A 19,355-nucleotide genomic window follows, 5' to 3' on the forward strand; every position below is an offset into this window, starting at 1 on the left:
CAGGGATGTCGTTTTAGCACAAAAACTAATGGCACTTAAAAAAAAATTGTGAGCATTTGATCAGTTTTTTTCAGCAACATCTAAAAAAAATGTAGCAGTGCCATGTGTTTATTTTATGAACAGGAAGACAACAGGAATCACTTTAGGTTTGCAGAGGTTACATAAGCTCTGCAGAAAAGGTGATTAATGTGACAGAGTCCTGTGGTCTGCCATAATGACAGCAGCGCTTTAAGCCACAAAAACATAACATGCAGAAATTATGCTTATAATGCTGCTGATTCTAGGGAGATATAAAACATACCAAAATGTGCATAACTTGTTGATTCATAGTGCAGTACAGTAACACTGTTTTTCACAGAAAGCCTTGCACCAGTTGTTTGTATCACCAGGTTTTTTGTGTCAATAGAATCGACTCACAAATGTCTGTCAGATCCAGTTTGAACAATCCATTCAGAAGCATTTATCTCTGAGTAGCCCTTGAGCCTGTAACCCAAGCGGGACAGCTGCAGCAGGTTTGAACTGGGTGCTGATAACTGCTTTATATGAACACAGAAATGAAGAAAGGATATTCACTACAGTACTGATTCATGTTGTGCATGTAATAGCTAAGCTCACAAAAAAGAAAAGCCAGAGTCTACGCAAACGCATGCAGTGGAAAAATATATAACTTTACACAAACACTTGCAAAATAACAACAACAAAGGAACAGCACCGCTGTTGCTGGACTAATTATTAACTCAAACATGGACGACAGGTTTTGGGCATCACCACACATGGTGCTGAAGATAAAACTGTAGCAGTGTATAGGCTGCCAGCTTCTGTTTGGACTATAATGTGCTGCACATTCTTTTTGCAAAACCCACCACCATCTACATTTCTTATCTTCTCCTTAACACTACCTCCTCATCACTTCTGTTCCCTTCACCTACATATCCATTTAAGTCTGCTTTGCCAATCTCTTCCTTAATGGCGACACTCTCTACCACTTAATTCAACTTACTTCATAATTCTTTCACTTCTAACTAACATCCAACTTTGGGGCATACACCAAGGCAGACAGTGTTCAACCTCACACCTTTGACTTCCAGGCTCTCTTCACCTTTACAACAATCTTCACATATCTTCCTTCAAGACTACCCCTACTCCACTTGCCTTCCCATCAACATAACAGGTTGAATCCACCTCCAGTGCTCACAGCCTTGCTTCACAGCCTTGCTTCTCTTTCATCTGGTCTCCTGCACACACGATATATCTGTGATACATCTTTACCAAAATTCTCCATATCAGCCAGCTCTGTCGCTTTACCAGTCAAAGTCCCTAGATTTAAAATCTTTGCTCTCACCATCATACTCCTGTCTGTCCTTCTCTCTTGGTGCCCTCTAACACATTTTCCAGTATGGAAATCTCATTAATGGCGATCCACATGTTTTAGTTACGATGGATGCACTTCCTGATGCAACCCTCTCCATTTATCCGATCTAGGGATCGGCATTAGGAGTACCTGGCTTGTGGCCCCGACTGTGCCTGAGTTGTATATATTGAGTAAATATGTAGTCAGATTTCATATCCATGCAATTTTTGTGTTTAATAAATGTTATATGGTAATCTGTACACAGTGAAAATTATATAAATATATTTCTCCCTGTGTGTGCTTTGTCTTCAGTTCATAATGACAAGTCTGCTCTGCCGCCCTCAGAATTAACATTCCACTGGTTGTTTGGCCTAGTTGACTCTTGTGTTAGTCTGGGCTGGTTTGCCAGAGGAGTGCCATGGAGATCTAGACTAACCTAAAATATTTGTGCAGTTTTGGTTTTGCTTGTGACTAAATAAATGTGTTGCCTTTTGTTTACATATAAAAAAGTAATAATTTCATCTCTTTCTTTTAAACTTTGCAGGCAGGGGAGAGAGTATAATCAGGCAGGAAAGGCTGGGCAGCAGAGCTCAGAGAGAAGAGCTGATGAGTAGGAATAAATAAAAAAGATATTAGTGTGGTAAAACACAATCTGGCAGTCTGCTGAGGTAGAGACTTATGGCTGTGGCTGCAGAAGTTGCAGCCCAGCAGAAGCTGATGGCCTCCGCCACCTCCTGTCCACCTCCTGTGGCTCTGCTTCACAAGGACACACAAACTACACGGATGTGGGAATTGTTGGGGTGAATTCCAAGGGACAACTCAGATTTCATATCACAGGACCTAAAGAACATTAAAAAAAAATACAAGGACAACTAAGAGAGCACTGATTGTCTCTTTTGGTCCTTTTTGAATGTGCACCTTTTGGTCTGTAACTGGGGACAGGCATATAACAGCAGTTAGCTTGATTCTGGATCTTGAGGAGATGAGGGGGGCAGTGCAGGCTCATTTCCTGTGCTCGTGTATGTCTGCAGGTTTAGCTGATGCAACAGCTAATTCTTACCCCTGTAGAGGGAGATTGATAGCCAAGAAAGGACAAAAAAGGAGAAATACTTAAGGAGACATTAGATTGGCAGGGCAGCTGAGAACTCCAGGTGGAAGGATTGTCAGAGGGCAGTCCTCATCTCCTGGTTAGCTTTAGGAATGAGGATGGTAACCAGAACAGAGAACGTACAGTATGAGGCTCATAGGGCTAAATGCAACGTCTTCCAGACTTATGAGATGAAAGATGCATTTTATAGAGACAGAATATGATGGAATCCCATGAAAGATGAAGATGTGATTGACCAAGATTCTGATTCACTGAGGGGAGTATGGGTAAGGCAAGGAAACAAGCAGCAGTCAATCATATAGTTGGCTTTGAAGACTTTGTCATTTCAGCCACTAATTTTGCCCTGGCAGAGAGTGAGATGGAGTTTAGTCACATGTTTTTCATAGAAAGGTTAGCCAAATACTTTCTGCATCTCCTGAGTTAAGGTAAGAGAGAAGCAGGCCTCTGGTTGTGCCTCCCACACTGTTGAGTCTCAGTCTCAGGCAACTCCTCTCGACAAGCCAATCAGATAAGCTAGGCATGTGGGATCAGTGGCATAAATGTAGCATGGGAAAGTGAGACAAGATAGAAGACCAGGTATTTGAAGAGCACAGGGCAGTTAATTAAAGGCTTGAGAAACCCAGAGAATTGTCTCCAGGAGAATACCGTCTCAGTCTCCAACTCCATGTCTGGTGGGTTTATTTTATGGTCAGATTCTTTTGTAAAGGCAATAATGGAAAGCCCAAGGCAGTGGTAGCGCCTGACATTTTCTTTTTCTTCCTGTGATTTGAGGTTTTGTCAACTTTTCAGTGAGGGTGCTCTTAAATTTAGCAACTAATTGCCAAACAACACACACTGCACAGCAATTACACGTCATTCTGCTGAATGACTGAAGAGATTCATATAGATTTTAGTGTTGTCAATGTGACAAAGCCTTTGAGTTGCTGCCTCCCATTGTTTTTTTTGTTTTGTTTTTTTGGATCTGGAATGATGGCTCCACTCTACTACATGCAAACATACACAGATAAAACTCCTCAGGCAACATCAGACCCATAGCAACCAGGGCTAGAAATCACCATGAAATAGCAGACCTGTACCGAAACTTTGGTAACTGATCCATATCCTCAATTTACTGTTTTTCTTTATATTGATGGAACAGTAATTTCTTGCTTTTACAGACATTTGCTCTATTGTTCTTGAACCTCTCTGGTCCCTTAATCAACTGCTCCACCTCTCCTCCTGCAGCTGAGCAGTAGCCCCACCCAGCTTACACCCCCCACATATGGTATCATCTCTTTGGTCATTTACGGCCTAATATCAGTTAACTCTGTCTTTACAGAACAATATTTTCCAATTTCAAAAATTCCCAGATATATGTGGATCTATTTTTCCATCATTTGTCCACAAGTTTATTTTACTGGAATGAAACTTTATTGTTTTATCGTTTCTCATTAGGGCTGGGTCATGTGACCCTGAACTATCTCTTAATCATGCTGCCACATGCTCAAGACTGCTACTTTACTTCCACTGTGATGCCCTGAGCATTTCTTCTGTATGTCTCTTCTTGTTAAAATTGAGTTTTTCTCTCCCACCATCTCCAAGCACTTGCTCATGGGGAATCTGGCTGTTGGCATTTTTCTCACAAATAATGTAGGGTCTGTGCTTTGCAGTATAAACACCTTGAGGTGATGGTTGCTGTGAATATGTGAGTATTGCTTATTTTACATAGGTAAATGATTTAAATACTTCTTTCATTACTTTGCTAAACAGTTAGACTTTTCATATAATACTGCATATTCAAGTACAGAAAACTGTTTAGGACCCTAAAAACATGGCATGCTGGGTGAACAGGGTCTCAGTTACCATGGCAGTTGTGTGGCGAATGAAGACTTGAGCCAAAGACCTGAACCTGAGGATCTGACCCCAGTTTACATCACTGTTGTCTATATTCAGCCCTGTCACACCCAAACAACCTACACCTTACTGGTTTGTAAGGTGTAATCACCAGGGGTGCCTCCAGAATTTTTACATAGGGGTGGCCGTATGGGGGCCACTAAAAATATTAGGGTGGCAAACCAAAAACAGAATTTCCAGTCTTATTATGATGTTGTCAAATATAGGCTACTTGAAAAATATGGCAAAAAAAAAAAGGGAGAAAGAAAAGAATTATATGCCTAGTTAATTTTCTGCTATCAAAGATGATATCACTGAAAACATGTACATATTACAAATCTAATAAGATTTTGAAATCCATAACAATCTGTTTTAAGCAGGAATAAATAACAAATTAATGTCATTCAACTCGTTGTGGGGTGTCTTCCTCTCTCTTGTGCTCATGTTTATTAGAATCATTACCAAAATAGGACAGCCTTGCCAGGGGAGGCCACTGGAGGGGCCAGCAAATTTTGGGGGATGGGCAGTGCCACCCCTGGCCCCCCTTGGTGACTCCCTTGTGACCACATAATTGTTTTCCCAGTTGCCATTGACATAACATCATCAGTGAGCATACACACACAATTCATTCAGCTCTTTCTTAGGCATAACTGACCTACAAACACAAAAATTAGGCAGTGCTGTCTGACCCTGTGTGTTCACTTACCTGACCTGTCCTTACACAAACACTGCGAAAAATCATTTTAGAAAACGGTTTTTGTTTTTTAGTTTTTTATAGGTAATGGTTTCAAACTTCCTATAAAGGTTAGATGCTGTACTTTTATTCCGCAAAAGTGATCAAACAACGCCTCTCCACAGAGCCGAGATTTTACGGATTCTGCGCCGTCACCAACAACAACAAGATCAGAAGTGGAAGAGGGAGGTGGTATTCGGATGACATCAGGAGCGACACACCCATCTTGGATTATAAATGCAGCGTGGGTGCCGTAAGCGAGCCTTTTCCAAACTCAAGACTCTGCTGCTGAGAAGTGTGAGGCGGTCACTGCTACAGTAATCATGGCACCAGCGGGAGAAAAGAAGGTAGGCGTGCACTCCGATCAGTCCTGGATAATGCACACGTTGTATTTTGTTTTTGTTTATTATGTTTCTCGTCATGTTGCATGATTAAAAAATGTAAAGGGCGCTCTGAACTTGAGTCAGCTTGTCCGCGCTTCATGCAATGAAATGGGTGTTGTGCAGCTCTGTGTGTTGTTTTGATTTGATTTGCGTGTTAACTTCACGGCAGAACATTTTGAAGCGCCTGGATGCAGGAGAGGTCGTTATTGGGGACGGAGGCTTTGTCTTCGCGCTCGAGAAGAGAGGTTATGTAAAAGCCGGGCCGTGGACACCTGAAGCTGCTGCCGAGCACCCCGAAGCGGGTAGGACTCTGCTTGCTCTCCATTTAAAGCTTAAATGTTGAAGTTCCAGTTTTGTGAGTGCTGAATGGGGGGTGTTGTGTTTGCAGTGCGGCAGCTGCACAGAGAGTTCCTGAGAGCTGGTTCCAATGTCATGCAGACGTTCACTTTCTACGCAAGCGATGACAAACTAGAGAACAGGGGCCAGACTCTGAGCTTCACCGTGAGTTTGTTTTCATGTGCAGCTGCTCTGAGCTCTCATCAAGCATGCAGAGGGGTTTAAACGGACTCAAAACATGAAAGTTGAACTGATTTATAAGTGGTTTTAAAAAATATTTCCTTTCATCCACAGGGACGCCAAATAAACGAAGCAGCTTGTGACCTGGCCAGAGAGGTGGCCAATGAGGGTGACGCTCTGGTGGCAGGTGGAGTCTCTCAGACCCCGGCATACCTCAGCGGCAAGACCGAGGAGGAGGTCAAGGCCATCTTCATGAAACAGATCGATGTCTTTGTCCAGAAAAATGTCGACTTCTTGATTGCAGAGGTATGCCGTGAACTTAAACATTTCCTTCTGGAAACTTAAAGCAACTTTTGATAAGAGATCACTTAGGTCAACATTTAAAGAGATGTCCCTGAACTAGAACTGTCTCAGTGCAGATTTGGGAGTAAAGCAAAGTTAACAAAACCATTGCAGCAGGTTAGAATATCATCTCTTCTCCTGTCTCTGAATGACTTTATTAATAATGAATCATTTTCAGCTTGGGCATTTTTGCAATTAGAAATGCATTTATTCATGCATTTATATATTTTATGTCTATATATTCATGTAATTCCCCTCTCGTAAGGTGCTGAACTCTGAAGAAGTCTGGAGGGGGTGTTACACCATGTCATTGTATAACTGCTCACATTTCAGTATCTAAATGCTGGAGCCCAGGTTTACTAATGACCACTTTATATATTTTTTCCACTTAGACTTGAGAAAGAAAGTCGTCTCAGTGAGTAGCAAAGTCACCTCCCTTGGTTGCAGACACGGCCCTTCTGTTTGCTTAAATAGCACAAGTAACTGAGATAAGTGTATCCTGCAAAAAAATGTATTTGAATGTGTTTCTCATGACTCTGTACTGTACTCATGACTGTACGCCTTTATGGACCGGTATGTTGAATTCAGGTTGAGGGGTCCCAAAGAGCTCCCACAGCAGCTTTAAACTGTTTTAGTAATTCAGCAGTCTTTACGTTTTGTGCTTCCTTGCAGTACTTTGAGCACGTGGAAGAGGCTGAGTGGGCAGTCCAGGTTTTGAAGGCTTCCGGTAAGCCAGTCGCTGCGACTCTGTGCATTGGACCTGAAGGGGACCTGAACGGCGTCAGCCCTGGAGACTGTGCAGTCAGACTTGTTAAAGCTGGTACGACAATTTCCCGCACGTTGAGTAACAGGAATTTAAGAAAAGTTGACTTTAAAAAAATGTTTAATCAACAATATTATTTAATTTTGGCGCCATTGTTTGACGTATATGAAGAAACTCAGCAGAGTTTAGAGAAACTACCTGAGAACTAATGTTTTGGTAATGTAACTACAGAGCAATGGATGCACACATCAGTGGTCACAATTGCAGAATGTCTTGTTGTCTAAAGGATGCGAACCCTGTTGCATGTCATTGAAGCTCTTGGATCAGGTCTGATAAAAGCAGACTTCAAATTCATTATCAGCTCAAACAGCTGCACACAGTTCTGCCTATGAATAACTATGAACTATGTTGAAATGTCTCTTATGAACTTAAGGCTGGTTTGTTCGTACTCCAGACTTCTCCTGCTAACTCGGCCTAGAGTATTACGATTCGTCTTCTGTAAAGAAAGCCTGTGTGCTTAAAGTTGTTTCCTGTAATGAAACTCTATAGCATCTTTCATTCCCCTCTCCCTGTCTGGTAAGAACCCACATTTGTGGTCCGCACACCTCCTGGTACGGTGAACCATGTGGACAACATACAGTGTATTCAGTATCTTAATGGGGCTTCAATGTCGTATTCAGAGCTAAGTGCACCTCTCCTCACAGCTGCTTTTTTTTGTCACACTATGGTAAATTCAGGTCAAGCAGTTTAAAATGAACTGGTCTTGTTCTGTGTAGCTGGACCAGTCAGGGTGTAGTGCATGCTGCACACTGGAGGGACACAGTGGGTCTGTAATTAATATTATCCATTGCACTTGTTTACCCTCCTGGGAAACTGTTCACCCTGTTTTAGTGCTACATTACGCTCAAGCTTGTTTTTGGACCTGCTATCTTCAGCTGACATGTGGGATTCAGTATAATTTTCCCATTGGCACATGTGGAAGCTTTGCACCAATCTTTCTTGTTTCCTACATCAGATGCTGACAATCTTTTGCTCACATTTAGCTGATCTACACATTTCCAGAAGACTAATTTTAGTTGGTTTGGGAAGTGCTCGGGTCCTATGTCATATGGCATATAGTCTAGCAATGCAATCAGGCCTACCATGGGTATGTCATACAAATGCGCATATTATTACGCAACAGCACTGCAAAACTAAATGTGGGTGTTTGGACATCTCGTTTTGTTATGTGGGAAAAAAAAAATCAAGACTTGCAAGGTCTGCAAAGTGTCTACGTTTCAAAATATCTTGACTTCTGGTGTTTTTGTGGTCCAAAACTTCATTTGTCACAATCTCCAAATACACCAAGAAAGCATTTTTAGCATGTTAGTGGTATGGACCTGACATCTTAAACTCGATGCATGCAGTTTGTATTCATTTGAAGTCTTAGTCTGTGTTAATGTTCAGTCATTAGATTTCTTGTTAAAGCCACTGTGTAGATCAGATTTTTGCTGCCATCCAGTGGTGGTATGAACAGATGCTGAGGTAATCAGCCATGTGCACTGATACATCCAGCATTGAGCTGAAACCAACATGGATTGCTACCATTTCTTACAAGAATTTTCCACAATCTCAACAATTTATTGCCTCAGTTCTGATCTGTTCTGCACATCTTCTCTGTAGGTGCTGATATTGTTGGCATTAACTGCCACTTTGACCCAGAGACTTGTGTGAAGACTGTGAAACTGATGAAGGAGGGTGTGGAGAAGGCTGGGCTGAAGGCTCACTACATGTCCCAGCCACTGGCCTTTCATACTCCGGACTGCGGCTGCCAAGGATTCATCGACCTGCCGGAATTCCCGTTTGGTCATTACCCTACTTTTTAAAAAAAAAATGTTTTAAAAAATTAAAAATTCTCAATCCACATAAAAACATTTTTTTAAGAAATCCTCAAAAATAAACTCCTCTTCCAACAGGTCTGGAGCCAAGGATCCTGACCAGAATGGACATGCATAAATATGCCCGGGAAGCATATAATGCTGGGATTCGCTACATTGGAGGCTGCTGCGGATTTGAACCGTATCACATCCGTGCCTTGGCTGAGGAGCTGGAAGCTGAGCGAGGTTGTCTTCCTGCTGGATCTGAGAAGCATGGCAGCTGGGGTAGTGGCCTGTCATTGCACACCAAGCCTTGGGTTAGAGCTAGGTAGATGTTATTTCAGTTTTCTCAAAGCACCTCAAGATTATTGCCACTGTTTTGTTTTCAGGACAGCTTGCCATTTCTCTTTTTAGGGCCCGCCGTGACTACTGGGAGAAGCTGAAGCCCGCCTCTGGCCGCCCCTTCTGCCCCTCCATGTCCACACCTGATAGCTGGGGAGTCACCAAAGGCCACGCTGACCTGATGCAGCAAAAGGAGGCTACCTCCAAGGAGCAGCTGGAGGCTCTGTTTGACAAGGCCAGCCAAGGCCACTGAGCTCCTGTCTGAGGCCTTTGACAAGGAGAAGCAAAGGGGTGGCGTGAGAAGGCATACTCACACATTCCCCAAAGTTTATGTACCAAAAAAGATTAAAATGCTGAAGTTCTTTCTTTTTTAGGACCATTTTTACTATGTGAAAGACTGGCATCATATGCTTAACCTTTGAAACTGGCTTTCCAGACTGAGCCTTCAGTGTTATTATGACCATCACAACTGTTTAAAGAAAAAAAGTGAAATTACTGTATTACAAATGTACAGTTGTTTGTGAAAGCACCCAAGTAATGTCACAATGATGTGGGCAGCAATAAACGACAAACTGCAACAAAGAAATCAGCACTGGTGGTTTTGTTCCTTGGAAGGGTCATTTAGACTACGTCCACACTAGCCCGGATAGGGGAAAACGCCATCTCAGGGTGGATGGGAGGCCAAAACGGAGAGAAAACAATGAGTTTTCAAACGAAAATGCATTAATATGGACATAGCCTTACCTATAAAAGTCAAACTTCAGGAAATGGTGTGTTGCTTATCACCTAAAATAGGTTTTGTTTTTGTCGCACAGATGCTCAACTGGATTGAGGTCTGAAGAGTTCGGAGGCCCAGTCAATCCTTAAATTAATTGTTGTTCATCCATTCCTAAACCTTTGGGTTTTTTTGTTTTTTTTGTTTTTTTTGTTTTGTTTTTTTTTTGTTTTGTTTTTTTTTGTTTGTTTGTTTGTTTTTGGGGCAGGGCATATAGCCTGCTGAAAGATTCCGCAGCCATCAGGGAGTACAATTTCCATTAAAAAGGGTGTACATGGTCTGCATGTACATGATCTGCAAGTAACATCCACGTGGATGGCAGGACCCAAGGTTTCCCAGCAGAACATTACCCAAAGCATCACACTGCCACTGCTGGTTTGCCTTCTTCCCATAGTGCAAATTTAATGTCTGAAGTTGCTATGTTGCAATTAAAGTGCTTTTTCACCCTTTTTGATGTGCACATAAATATTTGGAATCAGACTTTGAAGTAAAATTAAGAAGTTTTATCAGTTTGGTTTAACAGTTAATAACTTCAGTACAAACCAGCAAAACAAGGACAAAGTGCAAAGTTGGTGCAGGGCTATTTATTTGTTTTATATATATATATATATATATATATATATATATATATATATATATATATATATATATATATATCTCTATCTATCTCTCAATCATCTTACTTTTCCAAGAGGATAAATGATGAAACTGGTCTCAAAGTGGAATATTACAAGTTTTTCTTTTTGTTTACACCTTAACTATGGAAATTAATGAGCAGTAAATAAAGTGAGGTCAAAACAGGGAATGTGGCAGTGTACGAGAGGTGCTATTTTATTGGAAAGAGAACATGCCTTAGTGGGTGAGACCAAATGTGAAACATCGAGTCAATTTAACAGATTATTACTCAGACATCAATGTGCCTATTTCCATATAAGGGAACAATCTACGAAGCTCTGTAGAGCTTATCTGTTTTTAAACCATGGAAATCCAAAGGGAGTTCTGGTTTCCTGTGTTTATTAGGCTGAAGTATTCTTTCCGCACTCTGACTCAACTGATCCAAATTTTAATGGCAATAATGCATGACCTTCACCTGGTGAACTACATTGAAATGTCTTTTCAATGTGTTTTCACAAGATTTACCAGAAGAGGCAGAGAATTAAAAAGCATTTATTTTCAGATTACTTTCCCCCCTCAAATATAATAAAAAAAAATAATAAAACAAAACATATAAAAAATACAATCAATGCCAATATTTCTGCCGTTGATTGTATTTTACATTCATATTCACGTTTGAGATTTGCCTCATCGTACTTTGAATCCTCGCACATCTTCCATCTCAAGCTTACTGTCAACAAAGGCTGGCATATTTCTACAAATACTCTGCAGTGACTAACAGAACTGAAGTTTGCACTCAGAGGAAATCAAAAGTTGAAAAGATTCTAAATATAAGTCAAGCACCAGCAAGATTTTGGAAAAGGCCCTTAGTAAACTAACCCACTTGGTGTTTTTTCTAGTAGCTTTAAAAGCACCATAAAGGTAATCTTTGCCCCACTCTACATTTTTTTTCTAGTCGCTAGATTGATTTTAAAGTTGCATGCGAAAATTAACTTTCTTAGAGAATAAATGGTGCATAAACCTGTTTTGACCCAGTTCGCTTACCGTACGCAGTCTGGCACTAAACACGTTCTGTACGTATTTGCGTCATGGATTTGCCCACGTGCAGATGTTTATGCTCCTCGTGCACGTATGCAAGTGAGGAAAAGAGACAGAGGAATAGAGATTAAAAAAAAACAAAAGAGTACAACTCGTAATGAACACTTTTTAAAAATTAAACACGTAAAGTTACTGAATTAAAAAGTAGTTTGCGTGGAACAGTTTTCTGTCTTTGTGTGCCGTTTGGTTTATTAAGCTGTTAAAAGAAACGGACTGTTATGTTGCCTTCAAGGGTTCATGTGGAAAAAGTGTACGCGTAATAAAAACGTTAAACACTGTAATGTAATGAACAAAACATTTTAAGGATGTAGTATGTACAACTGGACTGTGTTTAAAAATATCCAAAAAATAAAAAGAATTGTGAAAAGAATAAAAGTTTGTGATAGAAAGACATGTCACGCTTAATGCATCTGATAAAATATTAGACTTTGCATTGCTTTTTAATGATAAATTGATATATTTCACGTTCACATGGTATAAAGAGAGACTAGCGGATATAGTTAACCAGCATTAGCATATTGTACATTATATGCATCATTAAACGTCTTTTAAAATGCATATTATTGGGAGATAAAGAGATATTTTTGTAGTTTTATAGAGATAAAGAAATATTAGTCAACTAACTAACAATTTGCTCAAAGATCGTTTTGCATGTCAGTACGGTATCGACATTTTCTAGGAGCATCATATTTACCATTTTCATCGTGGAGATGGAATGCAACACCGGAGGGAGGGGGGGGGGGGGGGGTCACCAGTTAAATCCCTCCCCGGACAAACACGCACGCACCTTCTGCTTGTAAACAGAAGCTCACACGTGACATCGAGAGCCGATGTGCGTCGCGCGACGGCATTGTCTGAGAGCGGACAAAGAGCTGCACATTCAAGACAGCGCGAGCATCGGGCAGGTGAGCGCCCAGGTGTCATGGCAACGGACATTAGCTGCCGCAATATGAAGCCGACTTCTCTCCTTCGATTAGACCGCGGTGTCCGAGTGCGTTTGGCTGCTTGAACTTCTTCATGTCGGAATCCCAAATCCGACCATTTGGAGGAGGGACAACGACGTTGGCTGCGCTTTCGGCCGCTTACACGCAACAGACAGCGGGTTAACAAAGCAAGAAAGCCTTTGTGTCATCTCTTAATCTAGCTCGTCGGTTTGTTCGCTGTAGCTCTGCCAAATCTTACTTTGTGTTTTTTTTAAACGTGGGGTCTGCTGTCGGTGGCTACGAGTAGCATTTAGCCTCGACATCAGGGAAGATTTTTTTCCTCTGGCTAACGCATATCTAAGTGTCTTTTTTTTACTGGCTGGATGAGATGTCATTCATCATGGAGGATAACTTAGAGTCCGGATGGGTGTCCGTCCGGCCCAAAGTCTTCGACGAAAAAGAGAGACATAAATTTGTTTTCATTGTGGCCTGGAACGACGTCGAGGGAAAGTTCGCCATAACCTGCCACAACAGAACCGTGCAGAGACGGAGCACTTTACTGGACGTCGACTGTGGCCCAATCGCTGGGCTTCCTCCCACCGGTGCCTGCGTGGCTGAAAAACACACAAAAAGTCCCGTCACGGCGAAGAAAGATGGAGTCTGCCAAGTGGGTAAAGTTAGACCGCACTCTGTCCCCAAAGGGAAACCCACAACAAATGCTAACGCAGACAGGAAGACTTTAAAAGCCGGTAGTTCAAAGTCATATGAGTGCGTAAGTCACACTTTAGGGACATGGGACGTTGTGACACCCAAGATAACGGATATGGAGATCCTGGAGCCAGTGGATGTCACGCTGTCTCCGGATGATGCAGACCCAGGCGACATCGAGGCCAGTAACCGCGAAGACTTCAGCTGGGCTGGACTGTTCTCCTTCCAGGAACTGAGAGCAGCCCACCTCCAACTATGCGCCGTCAACTCGGACCTAGAGCCTTGTTTGCCCTCTTTCCCGGAGGAGCAGTCTGGCGTGTGGACTGTCCTTTTCGGTCCGCCCGGGATGTCACAGCGGGAGACGGACGCCCTGTGCTATCAGTTGCAGGTGTACCTGGGTCATGCCCTGGACACCTGCGGCTGGAAGATCCTCTCACAGGTGCTTTTCTCAGAGAGCGACGACACCGAGGAGTACTACGAGAGTCTGAGTGAGCTGAGGCAGAAAGGCTATGAAGATGCTCTGGAGAGGGCCAAAAGACGCATGCAAGAGGTGAAGTAACTTATTCAGTTGTCATGAAGTCTGACTTGCTTTTAAATAAAAGCAGGGAATCAAGCTTTTTAGTACTTGATGATGTGAGATCTGATAAGTACACTCTTAATGGCAGCCTGACATTACATGGAAAGGTAGTTTTTTTTTTTTTTTTGTTTTTTGATAAACGGGGCAATTTTGGTTTAATTTTAAGTCCATTTATAATTTTAAGGCTGCTGGTTCTCTTCCCTCCTCTTCCTTTGTCCCCCTCCCCTCCTGTGATCTACCATCTGTTGCTGCACATTCACAAGCCAGTAATATGATCTGGTCTGGCCAGACATTACACTCCAGTTGGCTGAACCATTGGAAGGGAGTTACATAGAAAAACAGGAGAACAAAAAGAGGTGGAGTTACAGGAATGATGTGTCACCACAGCTGTCGAGATTGCTTCAGTGTAATCCTACACAGATGAAGGTGTATATTTAGCCCAGCTATGTTGCTATATTTCATGTCTGTAGCCTGATGTGAGTGGCAAAGCAAGGTGAAGTGCCAGATACTCTAAAGGTGTAAGTTATGATCATAATTGTAGCCTCAGGAAAAAAATGTTAACCTCCAGAGTGTTTTAACTGACTGATGCACCAAACCAGTAAACAGCTGGTTATCAAGGAGCAAGGAATACTTAATTACTTTAGTGATTCATATGTGACAGGGCACATCTTCAGAGGAAACAGGAATGAGTTTTGTTTGAACTTGTTTTTATAAAAAGAGCAGCAGTCATTACATACAGCTCTCATCAGGTGTTTAAAATCTAGTCGGGGAAACAGTTGTTAGATTAATCGATAATGGAACTAAGTGAAAGATGGGGCAGCTCTTAGTAGCAGCAAAGATGACTCTTCCTTTGATGTGTAATTAGTGTTATTTGTTATTTTATCCAACACACTCATGTGGAAGAACTCAGTTACTAATACATAACAATAAAATATAATCTAGCTCAAATCATAAGCTGCAGCCTCACGTTGGAACACTATAGTGTCAACAACAGATGTAATATTTACTCTGTTTTATTGGATTGTACTTGTTCCCAAGTTTCCAGGTTCAGTCATGATGAACTTTGACTTTAAGTATGCTGACCTGGTTCCAACACTTTCAGGGCTGTAGTTGGTTTAATTGCATGATGATATTGGGAGAAAAGGAGGGCATGTCATTTTACCTCAAGTAAAATTTACAGTTTTTTACCATAAAGATATGGTGATCTTATAGTAATGTGCTTCCGTACTCCACTAATTACGTTGCTCTATCCAAGCAACAGAAACAGAGAAAATTTTACTTTTTAATCCTTGCCAAGAATGATAATTTCCATTGTCTGGAAAAGCTTCAGACTGAAAATCACTGCTCTTAATAATTGTACTTTGACACTTTCCCAGTTTTTCCTTATCTGTGGTCTGATGCCATACGAAATCCAGCTTATTGCCAGGGGACCTGACATATTGCAAGTTAATAGTTTCTTGTTCTGCGATGACAAGGATGTGAAGGGAACAAAAGGTGATGGGAGGTTAACTACAATTGTAGCGCAGAGAGATTAAAGTGAAAGCATACGTAAAAAAAAAACCACGCTATAGTGTTTACTATAAAATCTAAGCCACAGGTCATATAAGGTCATATAAGAGTCATTCTATCTCAGATCAGAACATTTTCTGCTCAAGCACCTCTGATTTGCCTGGAAATGTTATGGTTTAAAATTTGCACATATATAAGGCTGTGAAATTATAGCTCCATATATCAAATAATTTCAAAGGTTTTACTTGTTTATTTTTGGAAAAAGGTGTATTGACCCACTTCCAGTATGTTTTGATCAATTTGAACATGACTAGATGAAACCTTTAAATTTTCTCTGGCCTCTCAGATACTTAAAAATTTAGTATTTCCTGAATTGTAAACTGTTATATTTGACAAAATAAACCATGTAGCCATATGTAGTCACCAAAATGACAAAAATATGACAATTTCTTCCATTAAAGCAAAAATATCAGTAGATTGTGCAATCGAAATTAGACTGTTGTTTATAGATGATACTCTAATTATAACAGTGAAAATAGTAGAGTTTTATAAGTCAGGTTTAGATTATAATATATTGTGAGGCAAAGACAAAAGTACTGATGTAAAGTTTTTCATTTGTACAAATAAATATAGCAAAACAATAAAGAGTAATGAAAAAGGGATTAGTTGCTTGTTTCATGTGTGTAGTCCTGTATGCCCAAGTTGCCAATGTCTATGTAGCGATTGGTAGTCTGAGAAAACAGTCAAGAAGGAATCCAGCAATCAACATGCTTGTCATTTGAATAAATGCAAATATATGTATCACATATATTATTGTTGTGATATATATGAAAAAGCAGCATCTTTTGTAATCGTTCTCTCTGTGACGTTTAAATCTGTACAACCATTGTAAAATTTTTTGACAGTTAAACTACTCCTCTGGGTGGTTTGAAATTCAGGCCTAAATGTGTACAATAATCAAGTTTCTCTTCTTTGCTGGGCGACCTCTTGACCTTTGTATGTTGAAGGTTAACATGGCTTCTGCATGTTTTGTGTACGCCCACAGTTTTTGTTATGGTGTGTCTGCATGTTTGCCTCAGGCACAGCTGTGTTGTTAGTCTGCTGTACAGTTACTGAACGGAGCAGTTTACTTCATTCACACTTATGTATAGGGGTATTTTATATTTTGTGTCACTCACATCTTTTTAGTTGTACATAAACTGATACGTTCACAACAATTGCTGTTTTGCCTGCTGGTATTGTCTTGTTGGAGCTAAAAATGGGAACACATAGAGCTGAAGCTGTACTTTTCTGACAATTTTTTGTCAGAGCAACTCCTCAAAAATAAGTAAAATAATAGTTACAATATGCAAATTATTGATATTAAAAATGCATCTTAAACGTTGTGTTTAACCAGTTGACATTACCTCTGTTGATTACAGGTGGCATTACTATTTTCATCTATCACTACATGAAACTTTTGTGCTGAGAAAGCCAGAACCAATCAAGTTGCCTGAAAGATTTAGGCCTGAGGTCTGTTGATTGACGACTCCTGAACAGCATTCAGTTTCAAATGAGCTTTAAAATCCAGTCTCTGCTCAGTCAGGGCGTTCTCTTCCTGCCTCACATCTCAATTAAAAGGCAGAAGGGAAACTGCTTCAGCAAGACTGAGCAGATGTAGCAGCAGCAAGAGTAAGTCCTGATGACAGAGCTGGTATACTGCAGCTATACTCTAGTGCATATTACCAGGAATGTCCCTGTAATTATTATGTACTCATTTCACATTGGAAGGCCTTCTGTTTAACAGCAAGGCTTAACATAGGTTTTATGTTTATTCATTTGCAAACTGCTTTAAAACATGCATATTTATCCATAGCAGACAAGCAAACATACACACAATATACTCTTATTGTCAGGCTGATATAGAATAACAAGAGTAAGAGCAGAACACTAATAAGGCATAAGCAAATGATATGTAAACTAGTCAGAGTAATAATAAGAGGCACTTAAAAGAGAGCAATGCCTGAAATCCTGGATGGTGCCTTCAGCTGTGTGTTTGATGTCTGGGTACACAATAAAATGGACCAAGCAGGGGTTACAGTAATTTTGTCTTACAATGTGAAATAATAATTGTTAGCTTTTAAATTTGTCAAAAAACAAAAAACTATGATCGCAGCAGTTGAGTACAGTTTAAATTAAAGTTAATAGGATTGTTCTTAAATGATGAGCTTTTGGATGCGGTGCGTGGGGATTCTAAATGCTCAACATCACACTAGGCAATATCAGACTGATGTTCAAACAAATAGTCCAGTTCATTTGTGCAGTTTTCAGTATAATTTATTTTCCCCACAGGAGCAGTAGTTCATGCTTTTATTGTGGCGTGCGTGTGTTAGACAAAGCACTTAGCGGCATAGATAATAGCGTTGTATCAATGTGTGTGATAGGGTGAGTGAGACTTGTAGTAGAAAGTGCTTTGAGTGGTCAACTTGAGTAGTAGTTATATGAATACCAGTCCATTTATTTCCCCCACAAAAAAGTCCCATTTAATTACATTATAAATGTGTAATTACGTTATACTGGTAGCATAATCTACAAGAATGTAGCATAATTTATTAGTAGATTTATATTTCATATTATAAAACTGTATCTGCAAAAAACATGGTAATAGTAACTTAAAAGTAAATGCAGTAGGGTAAATGTTGTTCCCCTTTTTTATGGGGTGAACATGGCTTTCCATTGGTGGTGTGTTGGCAGGCTGTAGGAAGCTACGAACAGCCCGTCTACCTGCAGAGAGTGGCTGTTGCCAGATGGAAGCAGTCCCCAAAATATGTGGTACAATCAGTCTGTGGGCTGCTTCAGCTTTTGATGTTTTTGACCCTTCAGTCAGCTGTGGAGACGAGTAAAGTTATAACACACAAAGAGCTGAAGTGAAATAGATATCTCTCAGTAAGGACACCTGAGCTACATGCTGTTGGGTTTTTGGAGGACTGCACAGGAGCATGATTGTGTAGGTTGACAACACCTCTTGGTAGGCTCACTATAGACAATTAAGGACACATGTGCCGTACAATAAAATAAGCTTTAGACTTACCCCTGCATGCTACAGGCATGTCTACTAGAAAGCAACGGGGTTGCAGCTGTTAGCTCAAGTAATCTTAAGATCTGTCAGTTCACCTGCTTTTTCTTTTTTTCTGTCAGTCACCAAACAGGCCAGCAGCAGGCCAAAAAGCTTGCACAGTATACTGTTTTACTGGTCCCAGTTTAAAAAAGAAAAAAAAAGAAAAAGAAAAGCTTAACACACCTATACACCCCACACCTGACAACATTCAGTTCATCATCAATATGTCACTTGTGGTAAAAATAAGCATTACAATACTAGGATTGTAATGTATTGTAATCCTAATTCTAGGATTGTAATGTGATGATGAATGATGAAAAATCAGTTATTAAAACAGCAGCCCATGTATTTTTCTGTTCATTAACTTATTGATTAATTGGTAATTGCCCAAAAACTAATTAAGACAAGTAATACAGTTGGCTTTGGAGGGCAAGAGCAGCAGCTCTTTGCCTTATACTGTTCCCAACAAATATATCAGACCATTAAAATGACATCACTGCAGGAAGTGAAATTGTTGCATTATAAAAATGGGAATTGTAAAAGAAAAATGTGCAAGTCCAGCTTTAGCGATTTATTCTAAAATTCTCCAGTCTGAATTAGAGTCGGCTCATTTAGCTCAGGGGCTTTCCTGGCTAGCAGTGGCTGCAGGGGGTGTACGGCTGGGCACTGGTTTCCAGGGCTACGCAGAGCTAAAGTAAACAGTAGGAGCAGTGTTGGAGCTGAATCGTGTAGTGTCTACCCCAGTACCCACTGTGGAGGGCTGTGGAAACTCAGCCCACAGTTAATA

General features: G+C 40.6%; 2 protein-coding genes across 2 annotated transcripts in view; both read left to right on the forward strand.

The window, feature by feature from the left end:
• The first annotated feature begins 5,267 nt into the window (after positions 1-5,267).
• Positions 5,268-9,852, forward strand: bhmt (betaine-homocysteine methyltransferase). Its single transcript, XM_080875511.1, has 8 exons — positions 5,268-5,411; positions 5,617-5,749; positions 5,836-5,948; positions 6,078-6,269; positions 6,978-7,125; positions 8,731-8,913; positions 9,024-9,252; positions 9,339-9,852. Exons 1-8 carry the CDS (start codon positions 5,388-5,390, stop codon positions 9,517-9,519), a joined length of 1,203 nt encoding a protein of 400 aa, XP_080731637.1. The 5' UTR covers positions 5,268-5,387; the 3' UTR covers positions 9,520-9,852.
• A 2,653-nt stretch (positions 9,853-12,505) lies between these two features.
• The window catches only part of jmy (junction mediating and regulatory protein, p53 cofactor), a 29,127-nt gene continuing 22,277 nt past the window's right edge, over positions 12,506-19,355 (forward strand). Inside the window, exon 1 of the mRNA XM_080875125.1 lies at positions 12,506-13,935. Within this exon, the coding sequence (XP_080731251.1) occupies positions 13,066-13,935 (870 nt within the window). The 5' untranslated portion in view covers positions 12,506-13,065. The remainder of the gene's footprint in view (positions 13,936-19,355) is intronic.

The sequence above is a fragment of the Rhamphochromis sp. 'chilingali' genome (assembly GCF_963969265.1).
Source record: "Rhamphochromis sp. 'chilingali' genome assembly, chromosome: 2".
In the NCBI taxonomy this organism is placed as follows: domain Eukaryota; kingdom Metazoa; phylum Chordata; class Actinopteri; order Cichliformes; family Cichlidae; genus Rhamphochromis; species Rhamphochromis sp. 'chilingali'.

Bases quoted from the DNA above. Each gene is read 5' to 3' on its own strand.
- bhmt (XM_080875511.1), top strand. From the start codon at position 5,388: ATGGCACCAGCGGGAGAAAAGAAG. The intron at 5,949-6,077 runs GTGAGTTTGTTT...TTTCATCCACAG, and splicing joins GCCAGACTCTGAGCTTCACC to GGACGCCAAATAAACGAAGC. The intron at 7,126-8,730 runs GTACGACAATTT...TCTTCTCTGTAG, and splicing joins AGTCAGACTTGTTAAAGCTG to GTGCTGATATTGTTGGCATT.